Raw genomic sequence first — 21,614 nt, forward strand, 5'->3', positions numbered from 1 at the left:
GTAGGGACATTTCTCCTTTGTTTCCTTGTAGGTCTTTAACTTCCATATAATCTATACCCACCTTTTTGTAGAGCACAACCATTGTGTCAGCCTCCATGTAACTGCAGGTTCCTCTTCCTACATTCAAACTCTCTATGGCCAAAATTATTATAGTTATGACAAACATTTGCATAATTGGGAGAGGGGACATGCATGTATCTACTCCTAGATACATTTTGTTCATATGCATGATGTCCATGAGATCCTATATTATTCTTTTTGGATCTCTTTCTACATGCCTTTACCCTATGGCCATAAGCATTACATGCAAAGCAATAACTGGTAAATGATGGCATTTTATTTACAAAACTATTCTGCCATGCATGGGGAGATCTTACCGATTTAACATCTCCATTTCTGTTTCTTTGAGAATGGATCCTTGGTTGTCCATTCTATCTAGCTCTTCCATTTGGTCTCTTCTTCTCCCACACTTGCCTTTCCCTATGGGTGGTAACATTTCTTTGTCCTTTACCTTTGGGATCTACATTGTTTCTCCTTCTTAAAACACTGGTCTTCTTTCTTGTTTGTAAGTCCTCATTGGTTGTATTTAGATCAACCTTCTTCTAGGGAGCATTTGTCACAATGAAGGTTTGGCCTTTGTTTTCTCCATTTGAGGAGACAAACAAAATGTCATTGTGGGGGACATTCTTGATGGTGGAGCACTCACCAGCACCACTACCTAACCCTTCAGTATCCTTGGCATGTTTCTACTTCTTCAACATCTTGTCCAAGGCATCACTATTGCCATCAAACTAGATTCTTACCTTGAGCTCATCTTGACACTTCTCAAGGTCAGTTCGGAGAACCTCCATTTCTCCAACCAACTACAAATATTCTACATTTTTTACTTCTAGCCTTGATGCTAGATCTTCACACCAACATTCTTTGGTTTCTTCTGCTTGAGGCTTCAACTCTGAGAGCCTTTTCTCAAATTCTTCAAGCCATCTTGTCAGCCAGTTTTTCTCTACTATGGTAGTATTCTTGAATAGCTTGTATTCCCTTCTAACTCTACTAAGCTCTTCAAGTGAATTTACAAAGTCTCCTTCAAGATCAACTTTTGCTTCATCCTCTTCTTCTCTTTCACTCCCAAATAGATCTTGATGGTTAGATCTATTTTCCATGTCTTCTTCTTCTTCTTCAACATCACTACCAAACACATCATGTCAGTAGGAACTATTTGTCTTATCACTCCCAGATGTGTACACCTCATCATCTGATTCATCGGCCATGAAGAGGTGGGTTCCTTCTTCATCATTACTGCTACTGCAACAGTTTGATCTACCTTTGTCATCCATGCATGTGTCTACTACACTATTCTTCTCACTCTCATAAACTGATTCAATGGGGTAGGGTTCATTTCCATATAGCTTCCTTAGTCTACCCCATAGACTCTTTGCTGATTTACACTTATCCACCTATGAGGAGACATCACTAGTGAGCCCACTGAATATGGCCTTCATGTCTTCTTCATTGCATAAGCACCTTCTTTCTTCTTTAGATTCGGAGGGAGGACTGACATTCCTAGGAAGACCACTTACAACTGCCATCCAGACATTATAACCTAGGGAGGACATGAAGACTTTTATTTTGCAACTCCAAATAGAATAGTTTGATCCATCAAACACTGGATGAGGGATTGACACTAAACAAACCATTGTTTCCTTAAGCCAGAATCTACCCAAGTTGGAGAAATCTCATCTGACTAGGAACCTAGGCTCTGATACCAATTGTTAGACACAATGCAACACTAAGAGGGGGAGGGGGTGAATCAGTGGTTCTCAAATATTTTTCCCTTTAGCTATCCTATGTGATCATACTAGTTATTCCTTCTAACACATTGTAGACATATTAGTTAGTGGGGAGACCAACACAAATGCAATCACACAAAGGGACATCACATAACACTAGCATATATGAGGAAAACCCAAGATGGGAAAAACCTCGGTGAGCAATGTTGCTAGAGTCTACTACTCCAATCCAGCCTCACAATGAAAACATAGTTACAAAGTTTAGGGCACCAACCCAAGGAGCACTAACCCCTAACTTTAAGGCACCAATCCAAGGAGCTACAACCCCTACCTGATTTATGGGCTACAACCCAACAGAGCTACAACCCTTGTCTTTAGGGTATCTACCCAAGGAGCACTAACCCCTGCATGGAGCTACAACTTAGTTTTAACAATAAGAACATCAAATGCCAAATTAACAATCTTGTTACAAGTGAATCTTGCAACCTTCTCATATACCTTACCTTGTCAGTGAGATACCTTCTCTACTACACAGACTCCCTCTTTTGTTGCTCTCTTTAGCTTCTTAACTGCTGGTATACTCTACCGGTACACCTCTTCCACTTCTCCTCTACTGGACCTCCACCTTACTCTCTACTCTTTACCGATACAACACTTTACCAGTCCTATGTCTTCCTTCTTTGGAGCTTCACTCTCTTCTGCTTTGCTAGTATGGACACTAACGATTCCGCTCTTCACTCTCCCTCTTTTATTAGATACTTTCTGAGCACTTTGGCTGATTTGCACTTACTTGCAAAAGTATCACACTTCGTAGCAGCATAATACTCTTCTATGTAGCAACAACAAACAATCTCTTTGGACTTCATATTTATAGCCAAGTTTTCCTACCAAAGCCCAATTCAAAATCCAGGCAGTTAGGGTTTCCTCACCATCCTCGAGGCGAACCAACTCCAATTAGATCTTGCTTGATATGATCACTCTGACATCCATCTGCACAACTCCGCCATTAACGCACTTTCTAAAACACGCCTTCCTTCTTCAGCATACTTCTTGGTCAATCACCATTAATGGCATGATGGGTTGCTTGGACTACACCAATCTACTCGATTAGTGTATATTTTATCCTCTCTTGTTCATTTAATCTCGAGTCACGCACTTCTGCCACTTCACCTCGAGCTTCGCAATCTCCTTTAAAGTTGACCAGCTCTACACCTACCCCATGGGTGTACATTCCATCCTCATCCAATGTAGGTTCGCCACCTTGATTCCATGTGGCATCCATGTTGACCATCTACTAGTTTGACTCTTTCATGTTGGTCTAGATAGGATCGCCAACCAAACATTCTACCAGTTCCTCCTTTTTGTCAGTTTCCTAAATCTGGCAGTATCACACACAGTATGGGTTACCTCATCATGTTTGCACTTGTTGAACTACCAGTGGAACACCTTGAGAGGTCACTAGACATGACCATCCAAACCATGCACATTCCCACATATGCACCTTGTCCATATTACCAGTGGGCATTTATACTAGTAAGAACTCTTGATAACACAAGTCATCAACCTTCACTAGACTCCTTCTTTAGTCAGGCCATTCATCCTCTATCTGCATCTACTCAGTTATGCCTTTTCTTTGATCAGCTTTGACCATATCATAACTAGTTTGTCAAGATGACAAACCAATCACACTTCATCTATATCGACATCTCACCATGCCTTTTTTTTGGTCTAGTGCATAACTCTGATCTCATGTGTATTGAGGCATTCTTTTTGTTTCACCAGTGAAACCAGTGAGAGTCTTTGAGAACTTGCCTTTACCTCATCATCCTTATCTCACCAAACTATGATGCACACTTTTCATGATAGGAGATAAGCTCCACTTACCGATGGAGTGACAACTTGTCTTCTACATCCTGTAGTGCACTTATGTGACTTCCCTGTTTGTGTAGCATCTTTTCAAATAGACACATGTGATTAGATGTGAGCATATTCATGGCCAGTCATTACTTCTCATAATGACTGTAGCTTCATCCGATGGGAGTCTTGCTATACTACAACCTCACAGCATACCTATGATCTATTCATTCTCCTTTTTCGATGTTGATGTGATTCAGATAACATTCTGCCTCTTCATCACAAACAACTACTCAAACACCTATGTATCTCATCACACAAGTAGGGCATTAACTTGTGTATTGGTGACTTCTAAGATCATCTTCCTTACCTTACCAGTTTTCTACAACACAAGGTGATATCCAGGATATCACATTTTGTACTCCTTCATAATAGTGTTTCACAACCATCTCTACTATTGGTGGTCATCCCATACCAGTTGACATCAATGACAACACAATGCCAACACCCCTAACCTTCAAGACATACACAAGTAGGGTTTTGGAAGGCTCCTTCGAACCAAAAAAATGTCTAGAAAGTAGGGATAAAAAAGCCTTGACCTTACCATGAAGACCCACAAGAAAGCAATTGTAGGTAGCCTCAACTAGTAGCTCGAGCAGTAGCCTCACCTGGAAGGCCTTCTCACACCATCTCACCACCTCAATAGGACAAGAAAGAATATGGATAAGCAGCCCTAGTAACTATCTCACAACAAGCAGATACTTGATTGCTACCAACCACCAAATCTCTACCTCTATAGGAGAAAGGGCCACCTCAGACAAGCTAGGATGAGAGAATCCTAGAAGCCCACACATAATAGTCATGGAACAATATCATGTTTGTAGGGCTTTATAGCCATCTTGTTTATCCAATCATGTAATAGGATCTAGGGGGTCAACCTTGGTCACACTTATTCAAAAGGACCAAGATGATTCCTAAAAGATGTCATTTGTGTTATGTGGGCATATTTTACTCCTATGTAATGGTTTTGTGTTGGCTTGGTCAGCTGTAAGGTCAAGAGTGCAAAGTTGTACATTGTTGTCAAATTGTCATGAGAAATTTTGTTGTCAACTTAACAACTTTTGTGGTTAGATTGTCTCCAATAGTCCTATGGTTCAAATTTTTGTTGTGGATGTTGGGAGATGTTGGATGTTGCATATAAAATCCTGTGAGGTTGAACTTGTATGATTGATGATGATTTGATGAAGGAGAAGTCATCTTTGTTGCATGAACTTGTGTCTCAGTCCATGTATTCTCTTTGTTTCATTATTGTATCTGATTAGTGAATGCATATAATGTGTTTGGAGGATTGAAACAATTTGATATCTAACATATCCAAGTGGTTGCAGGAGTTGAAACAAATGTTGGAGCCAAGGAATTGATTTTCTTTAGTTCCAAGTTTTGAGAAAACCCTACCGAGGGTTTCAAAAGACATGGTTGGTTCCTAACATTCCCAAGAGTGAAAATTCCTCAAACTCAAGGGGATGTTGGTCTAATAGGTGTATTAGAGAATGGTAGGGTTGACAGAGATATTCATGATTGGAGGAGAGAGGAAAGTGCACTGAAATGCTTGGCATTGTACAATGGAAAGCAAATGAAGAGGGGTAAATTGGTTTGTGGGAAACCAGATGAGTGTAGGCCTAATATTTTTGTGGAATCCTTGGTTTTGACACATTTTATAAGCGTCCAAATGGTTGTGAAGTTTCTGTGAGTACATTCTAGAGGGGTTGCTTTGTAAAATAGGCCTAATTGGGGCTCTTGGCCAATTAGGATAGGTAGTATTCCATATAGCTGGTCCAAAGGCCTTGCACCTAAATCTAACATATGTTATAGAGGGCCCAAAAGGGTACTCAAATCTGAAAAAAAAATTTAAGTGGTTTGGGAAGTTTGTGAGTTATTCCCCAAAAACCCCAAAAACTAGGGCTACAAGGATATTAGGAAGTTTGTAGACCACTTCCAATGCATGAAACATGTTAGGAGGGATGTGAAATGCCATGGTATGAAGTTGGTTTAGGTCTATGCTTTCTTGTTGGTATTTTATCTTTTAAGTGCATATAGCATAGAGTGAGTAAGAGCTATAGATAGAGGTATGTTGTCTAACATTGAGTGATGTCCACCATTGGTGTTATGAGTCTATTGTGAGGTTGATTTGTGGAAGAAAGTCTCTTGTTGATTGATCAATTGGAACAAGTAGAGTGAGTGTCTTGGGATTGGGAATCCTACCTAGATTCCCTATGGCTCTACATCATAGCGGTATCAGAGCAAGTTTAGATCACTTGGGATAGGTGGTCTTGGTGTATGTGAGCATTAGGGAGTGAGGAAGAGGCTGAAATGATGCCTCAAAAGGAAATGTCACAAGAGGCATTGAAGAAGATGTTTGGGGAAATGTTTCAAGACAAATTAAAAGAGTTGGAGAAGGATAAGGACAAAGTGAAGAAAGGAGAATGTGATTTTGATGAGGACAAAGAAGGGTGAGTAGAAGGAGGAACCCCTAGGCAGGAAGTGGAGTTGCTTGCAGATCTTAAAACATTTGTGGAAGCCCTGAATGTAGTTAGTCGGAACTCCTTAGGTGGGAAGGATGATGTTCCCATCTTTTGTAAAGCATGAGATGTAGATGAGGTCTTGGATTAGATTGAGGCCTTGAATAATCATTTTGAATGCAGAGAGATCCCTAACAACAAGAGGGTCAAGGTTGCTATGTCCAAGGTGAAGGGAAAATGGAACAAGCTACACCACTAGGAATACCACATAACACGAAGAACATCACTAGCTCAACAAAATCACCAACAAATCATACAACAATCAATGCAGATCATCAAAACAATTAGGACACAATTAGGAAACACTAGCAAGAACGTTAGAATCATCTGTAATAGTTACACCAACACAACTTATCAAATCTTCATCTATCAACATCTGAACCTCAAAAACACTCAAATAGTAGCAACTATAATGAAGAAAGATAACTTACAAAGCACCAAATCATGAACCATCTAAAATGAAGATACACATGAACATCCCAAACATTCTCTCAAAATATCAGCTCAAGATCTGATCACACTGGAATATATCAAAGGAAATACTTAACTCTATAAAGCACTGATCAAAAAAACCAAACCGTAAACTAGATCATATGATATGATCAGTTAAGCTTCTCGGATCACTGAAACCAATACAGAGAGATATAATAACACTAGAAATACTCCATAAACCAAACCATGATCCTAATACACCAATCTAGAATCACCATAGCAATAAATCATAGGAATATGTTGACATCAATGACAATAACATATCCTAGTAGTAGCAATGTCCAACATGACCATGGTTTGTGGTATCCGAAGAATGATGATTTCCTACAATGTGCCTATACTGATGCTGATTGGGCAGGTGATGTTGATGAGAAGAAGAGAACTACCGATGGAGCATTCTTTTTTGGAAAGAAGTTGATTTCATGGTCCAGTAAGAAAGAAGATGTTGTATCTTTATCTAGTACTGAAGTTGAATACATTACAACTGCTAATAACTATACTCAGGTAGTTTAGAGGTAGTAGATGTTGAAGGATATTAAAGTTGTGTATGATGAGCCTACTATTATATATTGTGACAATTCAAGTGCTATCAATATTTCTAAAAATCCAGTGCTACATTCTAAAACAAAGCATGTATCAATAAAGTATCATTTCTTGAGGGAGAAAGTCAGTGATGAGGAAGTCAAACTGGAATATGTATCTAAAAAGGATCAGATTGCAGATATTTTCACTAAGTCATTGACTCTAGATACATTTGTTTATTTGAAAGATAATTTAGGGGTCTTCTCCCCTCTTGATGAGAACAAGATGCATGGAGTTGCATCAATCCGGTGGATTTCAAAGCCTTATCTCTTTATCTAGGTTGATGAGTTGGTGCTGCTACTCAACCAAAGTAGTCAATGGTTTAGATAATTAGTAGATTGAGTGGTGAGCCTATCCTAAGAGGGAGTGATTTCTCTTCATAGAGGATGAGTTTTGGAGAGATTATCTTGTATAAGGGAGAGAAGCATAATTTATATTCTGTCTTCGGCATTGTTGTCAAAGGGAGAGAGAAGCATGTGAAAAAATGCTTTATCCTTGAAGTTTTAAGTGCATGATCTAAGGGGGAGTTTTTTGATGTTGATCTATTTCCTTTGCATTGATTATTTTTCACATTCATATGTTTCCATCAATACCAAAGGAGGATACTGTTGGATATTGTTGCTGCTAGGATATGTTGTTGTCATTGATGTCAACATATTCCTATGTTTTCGGTGCTGCAGGGAGTTGTTCGGTATTCCCATGATTGCAATGAGTTGATATAGTTGGTTTATATTTTTGGGATGCTAAATAAACTAGATATATATCATTCTTGATTGATTTCATGATTCTATGTGGTGATTTGGTTGAGTTGTAGATTCTGGTATGAAGACTGTTCTTTTGTGATTAGTATTGTAGATTTTTGGTTGCAGATTTGGGAGAATATTTTGGATTTTCATGTGTATCTCCCTTTCAGATGGCTCATTATTTGGTGCTCTGCAAGCCATCTTTCTAGTCTGAATTGCTGATGTAAAGTGTTCTTGAGTACTAGCGTGTTGATTGATGAAGATTTGAATAAGTGGCATTGGTGAAGCTATTGTGGATGGTTCTAATGTTCTTGTTGGTTTTTCCTAATCATGTCCTATATGTTTTGATTGTACACATTGATCCTTGTGCATGGTAATAGTTATTTTACTGATCCAGTGATATTCTTCATGTTATGTGGTAATTTTGGTGGTGTAACGTGTTGCAGTTGATCTTAGAGAGATTTCTGGTGGTGATGCATGTTTGGAGATTTGATTTAGGTCCATACTATGTCGTTACATTGGTTTAGTGGTTGATTTATGTATCGTGTGATATAATTTTGTAATTAAGGGTTGAGGGTTTGGCCAACCTTATAGTCAAGGTAGATGATTTGTATAAACAGGTGGTATATCAATATAATTTGGGTGTCAATGTTGTGTCTACATTATCAGAGAGTGGTTTATGTGTGCATAAGAAAATTTATCCCTCAATATGTTGTATTGAGTAGAGATTGTTACAAGGTAGACAAATGAGCTTAACCAAAAGTGTCACCAGGCATTAGCAGATGCTATATTTGGAGTTCATGTATTCCGGATTGTAGTCCGATCTTTATTGTAAGGTAGTGAACCTTCCCTAAGGGTTGGAGCCTTCTGGGTCATCTTACTTTGAGTAGTGAGCTCTAGGTAGTATACCTGAATTCATGTGCATTCCCCATTGTAATATTTTAACATACTACTGCGGAGTATCATCTTATTGTGGGTAGGTTCCCACTATGGTTTGACCCTTAATAGGGTTTTCCATATCAAAAATACTGGTGTTATGTGTGTTGGTGTTTTTTTTTTCAATTTCTTCTTGTTGCAGTTGATTAGATCCGAGATTGTTCCTGATTTGTTAGATCCGGTGAAAACTGATTCACTTCCCCCCTCTTAGTTTTCCTTCATTGTTACTACCAATATTACTTAATAAAAAATATGAGGTATAACATGGGATTGAGGGATCCAAATAGAATTTGAATATGAGAAAATTGGATTCCGTCAACATTTAAAATTTTTAAGAGGTTCTAGTATATGATATTTGCATTGCAATTAAAAATAAAGTGGCATTTAATATAATATATGCTCTTGATGTTTGAAGTATGATCTACATTTTATGTTTCACTAATGGAGACTTCTTGACATGTGTGATTTTATGATAGGTTCCTATTAAAATAGATAAACTTCTAGGATCATAGTTAGGATTGTTCTTATATCCAACTATTGTTTCAGATGAAAAATAAGTGAGTTGTATTGCAGACAAAATTGCTCTTAGGTTAGGATTATTGAGAAGATAAGTTTTGGGATTGGTTTTTCATCTTCCTAAATTTATATAACATATTGAACTTTTGATTTTGCTTGAGGCGCTAAAATTTATGATTATTTAAATGTTATACTATTCCATTGAAATCGCTAGATTAAAATTTTTATTATCAATAAGCATAAGAGTACTATCATGGAATTAAGAAAAAATATTAATTAACTATAATCCTTTCACCAATATAAGGAGGATTATATTTTTTAATAGATATAATTTTAGGAGGTTAAACCCTTCATCTCTTATATGGATTAGTATTAAGTGGATTAGAGAATTAGTTATATAAATAGAATTATTTTCTTGCTAGAGTACTTAGTGATATGATCGAATGCTAGTATGGCCATATCTACAAGATAATTCATTATCCATCTTATAAAATTTAAAGATGTCATAGTAAGATGAGAGACACATTATATGTCTAGAATAACTTATTTGCATTGATCTATATGTAGGTTACTTTGGTTGATTTGTATTTTCTCAACATATTTTCATCAATGAGAATGTTCATTATATTATATATGTATAGATTGCATGCGAATATAGGTATTCTCCCTTGATAGTGATTAAAATAGTTAATTAGATTCCATCATGCATGTGGCCACATCTTACTAGATCATTTGTGATGGTTTTGGCACCTCGAGTGGAGTAGCACAGAGAAGATTGATGCTTTATGGTAGGGTGGATATCACCTTGATGATGCTCTCCCTCTTTTGCTTCAAGTTACAAAGGAAATGGAAGAAATATTGTATGAAAAAGTTAAAGTATTTATTTATCTTGTGACATGCCAATTTAGAAACTAGATACCTCTTAATCACTACTTATTATTCCCTTGTGGAATTTGAGTGTGATTTTGTATCCATAAGTAAGAAAATTCAGTTTTGTAAAAAACTATGTTAAAGATTAACCTAATTGAAATTATTATATAATCATTTTATATATGTTATAAAATAATTATTAAGAAAAATGTTGGATTCCTTGTATATTAGGTCTATATTATCTTCATGTTAATCACTAAATGCCATATTTTATTGTTGTTTAACTGGGTAGTTGTTACATTCTATACCACAAGTTGTATTTGTATGAACTTTGACCAATCATTTAGGTAATAATGATTGAGGTTGGGTAACTATTTTTTAATTTGGTTTTCATTTGTATTAATCTCTCTTACAAAGTGCATTTGTGGAGCATAATATGCGATATGTGTGATAGGGAGAAACTCAAGAATTGCCTCAATTTGTGTGTTTACAATCAATTTGGTTTGCAAGTTCCCTTAAGGGTAGTTGTTGAAGGTTTTAACATTTATTTAGGTGTTGTTTCTTTTATTTCTTTCCTGTTCTATGCTTCATACCAAACCTGAGTTCTTCCTACCATGTTAGTTCTTGTTTTCATTCAAACTTGCTCTCAAGTCTCACAAAGGTGAAACTTTGCTTCTTAGCTCCAAAACACCAAGATCACTCACCAAGGGTTGTAGGAGGTTTAGGAAATTTTATAACATCATCTTAGGATTATTTCAACTTGGTTTGGTGATCTATTCAATTGTCTTCTTAACCGATTTGAAGAAAAGCTCAAAATAGGGCTACAAGGAAAGAGTCGCAATTAGCCCTCCAAAATTGCTAAAATGCTTAAAACTTCACAAAATGCCAAAAAAATTAACCAAACCCTTGCATATACTGATACCCTTTATGGAGATATTTCAATTTTATGCTATGAGGAGGTCTGAAAAGACCGTAAAAATGTTGTCCTATAAATGTGCCTAAAAATAAGGGTTTTCAAAGCTTTTGAGTCTTCAGAGACCTTATCACCATTCCAAACTCTTCTTCAGACCACAAAATATTTTGAGAAGGTCTATACCATCACTATAAGGCCTTCCAACTTCCTACCCTACAAGAGTAAAGACAAACACTTGATGTGCAACCAAGTTTCAAGAGGAAAAGTGCTAAAAAACCATTGTATTCAACACTTTGGCTACTCAAAATGCATTCCAAAACACTATTCATTGAAATATCCTCCCATCTGGTCTAAAAACTCTTTCCAAACTTAATTCAACCTTAGGAAACCAAAAATGAGGTCCACTTGGTGGGGGTTTGCAAAGAAGCTTTGTTTTACACCATGAAAATTCACTAGTCGGGCTATAGGAGCTCGCCTTGTAAGCAACAAAAACCATTTTCTTTGTCATTGCCATCATAAAACAAACTTGTATAAAAAATAAGGCTATTTACAACCAGTTGACACTTAGAGGCCATGGAGAAAGAGCCAAAGAAAATCAACTTGCTTCCATTGTTGAAGCCAAACCCTTACTCAACCAAGAACAGGGCTCAAACAAAACAATGCTGATACAATGTTAAAACTTCACACCAGCACAAAAAAATAGGGGAGAATTATTTAAAACAACATTTCACAACTGCTTAAATGAAAATAGTACAACCAAATACTTAGGAAGTATGACCTGCTATAGCATATGGAACAAAAATGCAAGACAAGTCACAAAATTCTTAGTTTTTGTATTAAATTCTTCTTGTTTTCGAATGCCAACCTGATAAAAAGTTGTGTGAGACTTTAAATATTCATTCATAACCTAAATCATGCCTAGGTATGGACCAATAACCACCTTTTTCCTTATTTTTACAAAATTTCCAAAAATTGTCAAAATGTTGCTTGACAATTTTGACAATTTTTAGTACAATGAGCATTTTTGACTTGTGAGCCATATAGACTTAATTGTATCCTAGGAAATGATTTTGTATAACCACAAAAAAATATTTCAATGCCTAACAAGTCCTTATAAGGTGTTTTGACCATTTTTCCACATTTTACCCATTCTAGGCTTACGAAGCATAAAAGGTCAAAAATTGACCAAAAACTCAAAAAACAAAAAATAAGACACAAGGGACACCTAAACACACAAAACACACCCTTTGGACATACAAAAAGTCCATTATTCAATTGGGACCAACATAGCCATTTCAAACAAAATTTTGATGAAGTGCTCCATGAGCTTCACTAGGTGCTCCTGCACCATACTCCCCCAAAGACAAAGAAGTCAAGTGAATCAGTTTGGAACCAATGAGGGATCAATTATAGACTAAAGAAATTCTGATCCAGGTACCCAAGTAGCGTCGGAGTCCAGTTTTTTCCTCCACTTGATCAAATGCTCCATATAGACTTGGTGCTTAGTCTTTTTGAGAATCCTAGATTCCAAAACTTTTTCAGCTTGAGGCATGGGTGTAGAAGGAAGAGGTAGGTTTGAAAGTGATTAGTGAACTTCTTAAACTCTTTCATTCTCCTTGGGAAGCTTCCCTTTGTATGCAACCAAATCTACAATATTGAAGATAGGAGACAATGCAACATCATTAGGCAAATCAAGCTTTTAAGCATTAGAGCCATACTTAGCCAAAACCTTACAAGGACCTATCCTCCTCATTTGGAGTTTGTTGGGAATTCCTTTTTGAAGTCTGGAATTATTCAAATGCACCATAACAAATTCGCCAACTGAAAAGTGTACATCTTTCCTTGTTGCATCAACTCTAGCTTTGACCTTTTGTGAGGCATCTTGGAGAGATTTCTTTACTTGATCATGGACCTCCTTCATATATTGAGCTACATCATCAGCTTGACCACTTATTTTCTGCACATTACCAAGGTTTCTCAATTTCATAACACCCCTTGGGTGCATACCATACACTATCTCAAAAGGACTCTTGCCAGTAGACCTATTGACACTGTCATTGTAGGCAAACTCTACTTGGTGAAGAATCTGATCCCAACTCTGTCCATACTCTTTTGTCAAACACTTTAAGAGGTTACCAAGTGTCCTATTGACCACCTCTATTTGGCCATCAATTTGGGGATGATAGGCTGAACCAAAAGACAAGTTAGTACCCAATCTTTTCCAAAGATTTTTCCAAAAATGTCCAAGGAATTTGATATCTCTATCTGAAATAATACTAATAGGCAAACCATGGATTCGAATAATCTCTTTGAAAAAAAAAAGTGCAATGTGACTAGCATCATGAGTAGTTTTGCAAGGAACAAAATGTGCCATTTTACTGAATCTATCAACAACAACAAAAATGCTATCAAAACCAAGCTTTGTTTTGGGTAAACCAACCACAAAATCCATACTCACACATTCCTATGGCCTTGTAGGAATGGGTAATGGCTGATAAAGACTAGAATTGGTAGATGTGCCTTTTGCCTTTTGGCAAACCATACACTGCTCAACTTACCTCATGATATCCCTTTGCATTCTTGGCCAATAGTAGAAACGTTGCACAAGTTCCAATGTTTTGTTTAGACCAAAATGACCACTCAAACACCCATTGTGCTTCTCTTGGATCAAATTTTGCCTCATTGAGCCTTTGGGAACACACAACTATCCACCTCTAAACAACAAACCATTTTTCAAGGTAAAGTCAACATATTCACTATGAAAATGGTTTTGAAATTCTTGAAAAACTTTGTAAATGGCTGGAAAATCTTCATCATTTGGATACAAATCGTTGAAGCAATCAACTCCAATACTCTAAATCTGCACTTCTTGCACTGTTAATAGCCTTCTACTCAAATAATTTGCTACTTTATTACATTGTTCCTTCTTATACTTAATGGAAAATGTATATGATTGCAAGTACTCAACCCATTTAACATGTCTATGACTCAACTTATCTTGTGAATTCAAAAAACTAAGAGCTTGATTATCTATGTAAACAACAAACTCTTTGGGCAGAAAATAGTGCCTCCATTTTTGAAGAGCTTGGACAAGAGCATACAATTCAAGATCATAGGATGAATACTTATATTTTGCATCATTGAGCTTTTCACTAAAGAAAGCTATTGGTCTATTATCTTGACTCAAAATAGCACCAACTACTATGTTACTTGCATCACATTCAATAGTGAACAACTTATCAAAACTAGGAAGAATGAGTACTGGTTGTGTAGCTACCTTTTTCTTCAAGAGTTCAAACCCCTTATTAGTCTCTTTGGTCCACTAAAACTTTGTCTTGACTCCATGTTTAATAGTATCTAGCATAGGTGCACAAATCTCACTGAATCCCCTTATAAACTTCCTATAGAATTGTGCCAAACCATAAAATCTTCGCACTTTACTTGTTGTTTTTAGTGTTGGCCAATTGGTGATGGCTTCCACCTTTGATGTGTCCATTTTCAAGTCTCCACCTGAAACTACAAAACCAGGATGGACTAGTTACTGCTACATAAATTCAAACTTCTCCAGGTTTATTGTTAGTTGCTCATCATACAATTGTTGCAATACAAATTTGAGATGCTTTAGATGTTCATCTTTAGTTCTACTAAAAATCAAGATATCATCTAAGTATACAACAACAAATTTACCAATAAAATATTCAAGCACTTCATTCATGAGTCTCATGACTGTACTAGGAGCATTAATGAGACCAAATGGCATAACAAGTCACTCATAAAGTCCTTCATTAGTTTTGAAGGATTTTTTCCACTCGTTACCTTCCTTTATCCTGATCTGGTGGTAACCAATCTTGAGATCAATCTTTGTGAAACACTTTGAACCTCCCAAGAAATCCATAAAATCTTTAATCCTTGGGATAAGGAATCTATATCTAATAGTGATTCTATTAATGGCTCTTAAATATGTGCATAGCCTCCATGTTCTCCTTTCTTTGTTGCTAACATTGTAGGTATGACACAAGGACTTATGCTCTTTCTTATCAAACCTTGGTCTAACAACTCTTGTATTTATTTAGCCACTTCTTTATTCTATTCTGGGGTCATCTTATAGGCTGCTTTGTTGGGTAATGAGGCTCCTAGAATGAAGTCAATTTGATGGCTTATGGCTCTAGTAGGTCATAGGGTTGTTGGTGCTCCATCAGTTATGATTTCTTTAAAGTTATCTAGTATTTGCTGCACTTCATGAAGTATTTGAACCTTCTTTTCTTTCTTTTCTTCCTTTGGTTTCACTATGACAGCAAATCCCACTCCTTCACTCTCTTCAAGAGTGTTTAGTAGCTGCAAAGAATGGAAACAAAAGGAGGAGGTCTGGAGCATCCTGTAGAAGGGTGGTTTTTTGAAATTCATGGAGAGACTCCATGGATGGGATGGCACGGTTACTATCTTTTTCTGCAAAAATTGGAGAAAGGGTATGCTGAAAATGGGAGACCAAACTATTAAAATTGATGAAGACCTTATTGCCCAAGCCACAATCCTTAGAAGGGAAGGATACAACTTCTATAGAGATAGAAATGTTAGTAAGGAGGCCATTGACAAATATCTGGAAACCAAGAAGTAGAAAAAATATTTGGTGAAGTTAAGTAAAACTTACTACTCCACTAGGGCTTTTGTTATACCCTAGCGAGAGGTCCTCTTTATTTAAATGCACTACATTACATTAGATGGTAGGTTTACAAAAGTTTATGGCTACCATTTCATGTTGCTGAATCATTTTAGGCATGATGAGAAGGTTAATTTTCCTTACTTTCTATTATAATCGATGAATCCCACTATCAAAGCCTACAAAGAGAACCCTATGGAGGACACTGCCATGTATCAAGGTTTAATGGTCCTTATTTATGACCATCTCAAGGCCAATCAAATAGCCCGCTCGTAGCCCTCTATTGAGTCTTGAGGAGGATAGGTTTGATTCTATCTTTTTAGTGGATGAGGATTCTGATAGTGACCCATCGAGTGATTTTGAGGAGAGCATGGATGTTTCAGATTTTGAGACTGGTAAGAAGAGGAAATATATTAAAACAAGACCTTCTTCCTCTAAGGGTAAAAAACCTAAAGGCAGAATCCTCTAGATTAGCTCTTCCTCAGAGGAGGAGGTCTTTGAAGACTCAGAGAAGGAGAATCCTCAAGGTTCTCTGAAAAAGAAAACTAAAGTTCATACTCAGTCTAGAAACAATCATAAGAGGAAGGAGGAGCATATGAAGGAGCTAGAGGTTTATAAGAAGGAAAGGACCTTGGAAGCCAAATAGAACTTGGAGAAGGTGACCACTAGCGAGGCTCTTAGGTTTGAAGACATAACTACTAATCAAGACACTCCAAAAAAGGAACAGGATATCCTTGGTAAGGTTGATCCTCCCCCTAACCCTCCTCCAGAGAGTATGCAAGGTTTCATGGATACTATGGAGTGGCTAATAACTAGTTACAAGAAGGCTATGGATGACAACAAAAAACTCAGCCATAGAATTTAGATTTTGGAAACCATCAACACTAGGGAGGGAAGACAATGGCTGATTACATTGAGGAGCTGAAAAATACCATTGCAAAAGATGAAAACATAAGAGACTCCTTCAACCCCAGATTTGAGAAAATAGAGAAATACCTACTAGAAAGGAAAAATCTTGCTGACGCAAATGATCAAACTATTTCAGGTGCTACTAGTAAAGTGAGCAAAATTGAGAAGTGCCTGAAGAGTATTGCTGAACAGAGTTTAAGCATCCTAAAGATTTTTGCTAGCAACACTAACACTCTCATTAGTAAAGTGGATGAGGAAAAGGATATCCTGGATATTGACCCTGACACAGAAGGCACTGTAGATGCTCAAGGACCGAGAACCCAAACTAGAGGCAAAAAGAAAGAAAAGAAACCTAACAAGGACCTGGAAGACCTCAAAGTTGTTGGGGCCACCTATGACCAATTGGTGAAAAAGGCAGAGGACTTGCTGAAGACTATAGCTGTGTAGTGCTTTCCTAGTTTCTTTGTTGTTTTTATCTTTAGCTGTCTTTTTGGTTTGCTGGCCTTTTTGCCAATCATTTGGTAAGCGGTTTATAAGCTTTGGACTTTTTAATGTCTTATCTTAAACTCTTATGTTAAAGGTTTTGGGTCCTAAAAACCTATTTTTCTTAATTAATCAAAACAAGGCATTTGGGTTTTTTGATTTGCTTCCCTCTCCTTCATTATTTAACGACTAAATTTTATATTTGACTCCATATCTTTAAAAAGAATAAGATTTTTTCTCACCATTATGAATGGCTTTTCTATCAAATTGCCATTGCCTACCCAGAAGTAGGTGGCAATCATCCATTGGGAGTATATCACACAATATTTTATCCTTATAACCCCCTATTGTGAACTCAACCCAAGCTTATTCATTTACCACCACATGCTACTCCTTGTTGAGCCAAGTGACCTTATATAGACTACTATGTGGAACTCTCTCCAATTTAAGTTCATTTGTTGCTTCCTTAGACACAATATTATCTGTAGACCCTGAATCTATCACCACACTACAAACCTTACCCATAATCTTGCACTTGATTCTAAATAAAGATCTTCTTTGAGTTGGTTCATCTTTGTTTGGCTCCTTGATCAAGAATCTTCTCCTCATTAAACTTTCCCCATCTTCTGAAGCTAAAATCACTTCTTATGTCTTACGGCTTGCTACTTCTTCTTGCACATATGTCACTCTTCTTTAACCTCCTTGAGATGATGAATATTTCTTAGGGAATCTATAGGTGGGGTGACCCAACTTTTGGCAATTGTAACACTTCATGGTGGAGAAGTAGGACCCTCTTCCTGGTCCACTAGATCTACCTCTCCCTGGGTTGCTAGATCCCCTTCCTCTATAGCTGCTCTTTCTATTAGAATCCCCACTTTTCTCTATAAGTTTGGACTCTCCTTGGGACCTTTGATCAGCTCCTCTTCCTCCAAAATTGCCTCTATGGCCTCTACCATCTCTTCCCCTACCTCTACCTTTGTTGCTTTTTTCTTGCTTCTTCCTACTTTTCTCTTCCACTTTGATTTCTAGTTGGTAACACTTTTGCACTGTATTGGGACACAATAAACTCAACACTTCTTGTATATTCCATCTCAAGCCATTGAGATATCTTGCAACTTTTATGTTCTCATTTTCCACAACCTTTGACCTCAAACATAGTCTTTGAAACTCCTTTGTATATATTCTCACATCTAACTCCCTTTGCCTCAAATTATGCCTCTTCTTATGTAGTTGTATATCATAATCATCTAGTATGTAGGTTTCCTTGACCTTAGACACCATTCCTTTCCAGGTTGCTATATGTTATTTCCCCTCTTTTTCTCTCTTAGCTTGAATGAACTTCAACCATGTTAAGGCAGCCCCTGTCAACCTAGACTTAGCTACCTTCACCTTCTGGGCCTTTGTCACCCCATCACTTTCAAAGTGATTCTATGGGCCTTCAATCCACTCCATGACTGAATTTGGATCCATCTTGCCACTAAAAAGATCTACACCTTCTAGGGTTCTGCCACTAAAAGCCTTCAAGGCCTTCAAGAAAGGTTCTTGTTCAAGAATAGGGTTAGGTATAGGGATCTCATCTTTTATTACTACCAATTTTCTATTATCGTCCACCTTATCACTCACTTCTCTAGTCCTGACCCCTACAGAAACTAGTTTTATCTCTAGCTGCTCCAATCTTTCCCTTAGTGCTCTATTTTCCTCTTCTTCATCTTCTACCTTCTTGGCTAACTCATTATTGGTCACCATCTTGAAACTACTCACTTCTACCCAAGACTTACTTCTTTCTCTAATACCACTATGATAGGGAGAAACTCAAGAATTGACTCAATTTGTGTGTTTGCAATCAATTTTGTTTGCAAGTTCCCTTGAGGGAAGTTGTTGAAGGTTTTATCACTTATTTAGGTGTTGTTTCTTTTATGTCTTTCCTATTCTATGCTTCATACCAATCCTGAGTTCTTCCTACCATGTTAGTTCTTGTTTTCATTCAAACTTGCTCTCAAGTCTCACAAAGGTGAAACTTTGCTTCTTAGCTCCAAAACACCAAGATCACTCACCAAGGGTTGAAGGAGGTTTAGGAAATTTTCTAACATCATCTTAGGATTATTTCAACTTGGTTTGGTGATCTATTCAATTGTCTTCTTAACCGATTTGAAGAAAAGCTCAAAATAGGGCTACAAGGAAAGAGTCGCAATTAGCCCTACAAAATTACTAAAATTCTTAAAAATCCACAAAATGCCAAAAAAATTAATGAAATCCTTGCATATCCTGATACCCTTTATGGAGATATTTCAATTTTATACTATGAGGAGGTCTGAAAAGACCGTAAAATTGCTGTCCTATAAATGTGCCTAAAAACAAGGGTTTTTAAAGCTTTTGAGTCTTCAAAGACCTTATCACCATTCCAAACTCTTCTTCAGACCACCAAATATTTTGAGAAGGTCTATACCATAATTATAAGGCCTTCCAACTTCCTACCCTACAAGCATAAAGACAAACACGTGATGTGCAACCAAGTTTCAAGAGGAAAAGTGCTCAAAAACCATTGTATTCAACACTTTGGCTACTCAAAATGCATTCCAAAAAACTATTCATTGAAATATCCTCCCATCTGGTATAAAAAACTCTTTCCAAACTTAATTCAACCTTAGGAAACCGAAAATGAGGTCCACTTGGTGGGGGTTTGCAAAGAAGATTTGTTTTACACCATGAAAATTCACTAGTCGGGCTATAGGAGCTCGCCTTGTAAGCAACAAAAAATATTTTATTTATCATTTCCATCAAACAAAAACTTGTATAAAAGTAAGGATATGTACAAAAACTTGACTCTCAGAGACCATGGAGAAAGAGCCAAAGAAAATCAAGTTGCTTCCATTGTTGAAGCCAAACCCTTACTCAACTGAGAACAGGGCTAAAACAAAATAATTTTGATACAATATTAAAACTTCACACCAGCACACAAAACTAGGGGAGAATGATTTAAAACAACATTTCACAACTACCCAAATGAAAACAATACAACCAAATACTTAGCAAGTACGAATTGCTATAGCATATGGAACAAAAATGCAAGACAAGTGATAAAATTCATAGGTTTTGTATTAAATTCTTCTTGTTTTTGAATGCCAACCTGATACAAAATTGTGTGAGACTTTAAATATTCATTCATAACCTAAATCATGCCCAGGTACAAACCAATAACCACCTTTTTCCTTATTTTTACAAAATTTCCAAAAATTATCAAAATGTTGCTTGACAATTTTGACAATTTTTAGTACAATGAGCATTTTTGACTTGTGAGCCAAATAGACTTGACTCTATCATGGGAAATGGTTTTCTATAATGACACAAACATATTTCAATTCCTAACAAGGTTTTATAAGTCATTTTGACCATTTTTCCACATTTTGCCCATTCTAGGCTTACAAAGCATAAAAGGTCAAAAATTGACCAAAAACTCAAAGAAACAATAAAACTAAGACACAAAGGACACTTAAACACACAAAACACACCCTCTAGACATACAACAAGTCCATTATTCAATTGGCACCAACATAGGCCATTTCAAACCAAAATTTGATGAAGTGCTCCATGACCTTCACTAGGTGCTCCTGCACTAGTGTGGCTGCATGGTTACACATTATTCTTAGAGACATGAAGGATATATCAGAGGACTTTGATTTTTTAGAAATATTCATTGAGACTTTATAAGTGTAGTTTTTCACTGCCAAATAAGTACATTAAGTGTGGATTCCTTTGGAGGCAAGTTTTTTCCTTTTGAAGGTTTTCATATGGTATATCTTATGTAATCTTAAAATATATCTTTGATATTTGCATTATGGTTTATCTGTATGAATGTTTTTCTCTTATAAGGTTATGTAGTAAATGATCTGATCAACTTGGTAATTTTCTATCAAGTGGCATAAAATCCATCCTTGTAGTTGAGTGAGGTGAGAGATCAATGTTTATGTTTAACCCTTGGCTTTTTATATCTAATGAAAAGTTGAAGCCATGGGAATGTTGCAGAGATTTTAAACATTTTAGCATGTGATATGTGTTGTGAATGTTGTAAGGGTGAACTCGCAATAATGGTTCCCACTCTTTTTCCACTTTTGACACTAAGATGAACATTTTTAAAATAATCTTCAACTTCTGACAACTATAAATTTTAAACTATTAAGAATTTGAAGATGATGTAAATTAGTGATTTGTAGAATTTTGTCTATAGATTCTAAATAAAATTTTTTCAAATTTGTTTGAAGATTTTTTTAAGAAAATTTCCATCTCCCTCAAAAA

General features: G+C 36.6%; 1 protein-coding gene across 1 annotated transcript in view; it reads right to left on the reverse strand.

Moving 5' to 3' along the window:
* Positions 1–863: 863 nt before the first annotated feature.
* LOC131858290 (uncharacterized) overlaps positions 864–21,614 on the reverse strand; it is a 190,637-nt gene continuing 169,886 nt past the window's right edge. Inside the window, exon 5 of the mRNA XM_059211484.1 lies at positions 864–1,185. Within this exon, the coding sequence (XP_059067467.1) occupies positions 864–1,185 (322 nt within the window). The remainder of the gene's footprint in view (positions 1,186–21,614) is intronic.

Source organism: Cryptomeria japonica, chromosome 9, assembly GCF_030272615.1.
Source record: "Cryptomeria japonica chromosome 9, Sugi_1.0, whole genome shotgun sequence".
Lineage (NCBI taxonomy): Eukaryota > Viridiplantae > Streptophyta > Pinopsida > Cupressales > Cupressaceae > Cryptomeria > Cryptomeria japonica.